General features: G+C 33.7%; 1 protein-coding gene across 1 annotated transcript; it reads left to right on the top strand.

Annotated features, from left to right (window-relative positions):
• Nucleotides 1–246: 246 nt before the first annotated feature.
• LOC145672687 (histone-lysine N-methyltransferase SETMAR-like) lies at nt 247–804 on the top strand. The gene has a single exon (XM_081741852.1). The coding sequence runs from the start codon at nt 247–249 to the stop codon at nt 802–804; it is 558 nt and encodes a 185-aa protein (XP_081597978.1).
• The last annotated feature ends 3,396 nt before the right edge of the window (nt 805–4,200 follow it).

Below are 4,200 nucleotides of genomic sequence, written 5' to 3'. Positions count from 1 at the left end.
AGTTCCGAAAATCACCACCGTGTGGCGCTTTCAATAACCTGATTTGACCTTCCTTTTCTGTGGGTTGCCACAACTGTCAGCGATATTCCTTCCAAATTTGAACATCCTACTTTGCCTTTTGTATAAGTGACGCAGTGTTGAGTACATCTGTTTAGGAGCATGTTTCGATTTGTGCAATGGAGTTAATTTTGCAACAACGAATGTTTTTGTGCTAAAAACGGATTCATTGGTGCAAAGGCCTTGTAAATGTTGGAAAATTGTTTTGGCAGTGGTGCTCTAAACAAACCAGTGGTGAGCATCCAACGAGCCAAGACCGAAAAAACACGTCGTTTTCAGTCGACAAATGTGATGCTCGCTGTTTTCATAGATTACATCGGTATTATACATCATGAATTTCTGCCAGAAAGTCAGACAGTCGACAAGAAGTATTATTTGGACGTTATGAAGCGTCTGCGTGAAACAATTCGCCTAAAAAGAAAAGATCTCTGGAAATACAACTCGTGGATTTTGCACCATGACTACGGAGTGTCAATCAATCCGCGAGTTTCTCAGCAAAAAGTAACAAATACCATTCCGCAGCCACCGAATTCACCGGATTTACCTCCGTGCGATATTTTCCCGTTTGATCAACTCAAGAAACCATTACAAGGATCACGTTTTAGTAGTCGAGAGGAGATAATAGGAAAATCGAAGATTGCTGTGATGGACATACCGAAAATCGAGTCCCACAAATGTTCTGAGAAGTGGCTCAAACGCTGGCGTAAGTGTATTGCAGTCGATGGGGACACCAATTTTCAGGAATAAACTTGTATTTTTAATTTTGTGAGTGAATTAAGCGAACTTTTTGATCTAGGTAATTTTACATATCTTTGGTTCAATTTCTGCCAAAGATACTGCAATTGTTTGTGTTAACCATGTGTAATGACGAAGTTGGTACCTCATTGAACTTAAGAGATATCAAACACCGGTCTGTCTATCTAGAGGAAATGCTGATGGGATTACCCCATATCAGCTATAAATATCCGTCAATTTGGGGACATGATTTTATATCGTTGGACAAGAAATTGAGACAAATATTGTTGTTTAAAATCGTCTTGTACGCTTTAATAATATGAAATCATACTGTACATAAAGTTTGTATGAAAACAAATATTTTGAAGTGAATTATATCATGCAGTATAAAGGTGCTGTATAACTGCAATAAGTGGATATGTTTAGTAAAATGCTTCTCGTATATAAATAAACCAGACGGCAATATTAAATAGAGGAGAGGTGTGTAAAATGATCCCTGCAGTTAAAATGATTCCCTACACTTACAGTGGAAACTGGTGGAACGTATTTAATGAAAGCCATATGAAAGGTAAAACGATCCCGGAATCATTTTACCTTAGGATTATTCCATTTTCTTAGGGATCATTTTGTCGATTTTGTTTATTTGACTCAAGGTAATCCACATGAGCATGATAATGAAATCCTTGGAAATAGGCCTATTTTAAGTGTTATCCAGCAAAACCCATTGAACCATTCTAGGCCTGCTATTCTGGATGCTGCTGATTTAAAAGTAAAGGAATATAAGAGGAAAGCAATGATTTTTAAAACGAAGAAGTTGCAAGGCGCACGAAAGAATATCAAGTATAATCTACCTTTGACGACGAATCCATGACAGATACCGAGTGTATCTATTGTCATGACTTACATTCGAAGTCTGCTGGAGGTGAGGATTGGATAATGTGTCAGCAGTTCCAAGAATGGGCCCACGATCAGTGTGCTAGTATTGATGAAGATTTCTTTGTGTGTGACAAGTGTTCTGCCACTTACGCTACAAGAAAGTTGACCCCCCAAAAAGCATAACAGAACTAAGTGTCCAAAAAATGTTTTATGTTGAACAATGTATTAGCCTACTTTATCAAACTATAAATACTGTTATTACTAACATACTTTAACAAAGTATTACTACACCCTGTACTCCATTTCTTAAATGATCATTTTTATAAGCTCCCAATATTTCTCTATTATTTGCAATGGATGGATCATTTTACCCATCCTCCTAAGACAAAATGATCCTTTCGTAATAGGTTCAAATTTGTGCCAAAATAATATCGAAGATGTTTATTGACAATGTTCAAAATTGCACGTTAGAAGCCTGAGATAACACCTTCTCCTACCGACACAATTACTACAATATAGATAATTAGAGCTAAGATTTGGAGGCTAATTTGTCTTCAGGGGATCATTTTATCCACCTCTACCCTAATACTTAATATTGCCTATTATATATACATATGTAATGCAAAACGAAGAAACATGAAAATAAGTATTTCGTATACCTGTTTTTGTGTATTTAAAAGGCGTTTCGTTTAAGAGTGTTTTGTCTCTTTGCTTCTAATTTAATATTTAAAAGTTACTCTTAAATGAGATTACTGAAACTCATAATGTGCTTTTAGTTTAACGTACAAAATATTATATAGAAGTCTCTGGTTAATATCATACATGACTACATTATTGTTTAATGCAATATAAATATATGAGTTCAGTATTATCTTTCAAGATAGCATCAGGTACGCAGCTGTGTCCTATGCGTTCTAAAGACATTGCATACGTAAAATTAGATTCTACGTGAAGAACTGTTGAAACTGAATCAAGATGACAATAAAATATCTACGAAAAAGTAGAATCTTTACATTGGTAAGTAAATATGTAAAGCACCTGGAAAATATAATATTTAAAATAAGACTACACTACTTTAAGAAACATCAGATGAAGATCAAATGATCATGATACTGGTAGACTACCATCTACTATAATTTACCATCTGTGGTAAGAGTTATTCTTTAGTACATATGATCACCGTGATAGCAATCAGATAAACATAGTTACACAAAGATTATAAAGTCTCTCTTCTGAACACACGAATATGTATAGACTCATGAATTGGTACAAATGTCAATGGGTGTAGTTTACACGCTAATGGACTAAAAACATGCACACAAAAAATCTAGGAATGTTATTAACGCGGCATTAGTCGCGCGAAGCCTTATTCCGCATTAATATACTTTCATGAATAATTTCTTTAAGTTTTAGCGGAATTCTTAAACATTTTTGTCTAGCTTTCATTCATACATTCATTATTATACTTATTTATTTATCAACACAATAGGCATATGCCCATTTAAAGTATTGAAATATTATAATCCATTTTTACAACATTTTTAGTGATTTACAGAACATTGTACACATATCAATTTCATCATGTTTTTGACATAATTTGTTATTGAAAGAACATATTATTCTGATTGGTGACTACAGCATTATGTTGGTCCTATCATTTGCTGTAGCTAATAATACAATAATGCAAGCAATAAAAGAGACTTGTATTATTGATTCTTGTTCTAACTGATGGAACATGCAAGTATAATGAAGGTATAAAGTTTGAACAATCAAATTCATTTTGAACTATATTTTGGAAAAATACGAGATGGGCAATATTACGCCTTTGTTCTAATGAGCAAATATTAAAATTGTCTACCAGTGTACTATGGTTTCCTACTGAGAGATAAATTTCAGTTACTTTGTATATCAAATAGCGAAGAAATTTTTATTGAACTTTTTCAATTTGTTGATGATAATTTCGTTGAGAGGGGTTCCAAATCACAACAGCATATTCTAACTTGGTGCGTACATATGAATAATACATTTTGAAGAGTGTTGCAGTACTTCTGAAGTCCGTACCACTTCTAATTATGAATCCTAATAATTTAAACGCATCACGAGTAACATTTTCGATGTGTTAATGAACCTTAACTTAGGGTCAAATTTGACATCTACATCTTTAACTGTATTAGGTCTACTTATAGAAATATTACTAAGCTTATAATCATATTTAAGGGCACTTTTGCTTCTGGTCAGGAACATTACATTTGAGTATGTTTACTTGAAGTTCATTTACTGAACAGCACTTGGCAATACTTTCTAAGTCTTGTTGTAAATAAGGAAAATTATGCAGATTTTATCTTGGCGTATATTTTGAGATCATTAGTAAACAATAATTTTTCCCTGTTGGGTATATGATCTGGAAGATCGTTGATAAATAATAGAAACGTTAAAGAGCCTAGGTTGGAGCCTTGTGGAGCTCCTGATAACGCGAAATATTCGTTTGAATTAAATTATTTGTAGATAACTTTATGCTTACGTTCACTTAAA

Source organism: Thermobia domestica, chromosome 16 (genome assembly GCF_964235325.1).
Source record: "Thermobia domestica chromosome 16, izTheDome1.hap1.1, whole genome shotgun sequence".
NCBI classification, from domain to species: domain Eukaryota; kingdom Metazoa; phylum Arthropoda; class Insecta; order Zygentoma; family Lepismatidae; genus Thermobia; species Thermobia domestica.
This window is presented reverse-complemented; position numbering and strand designations above follow the sequence as displayed.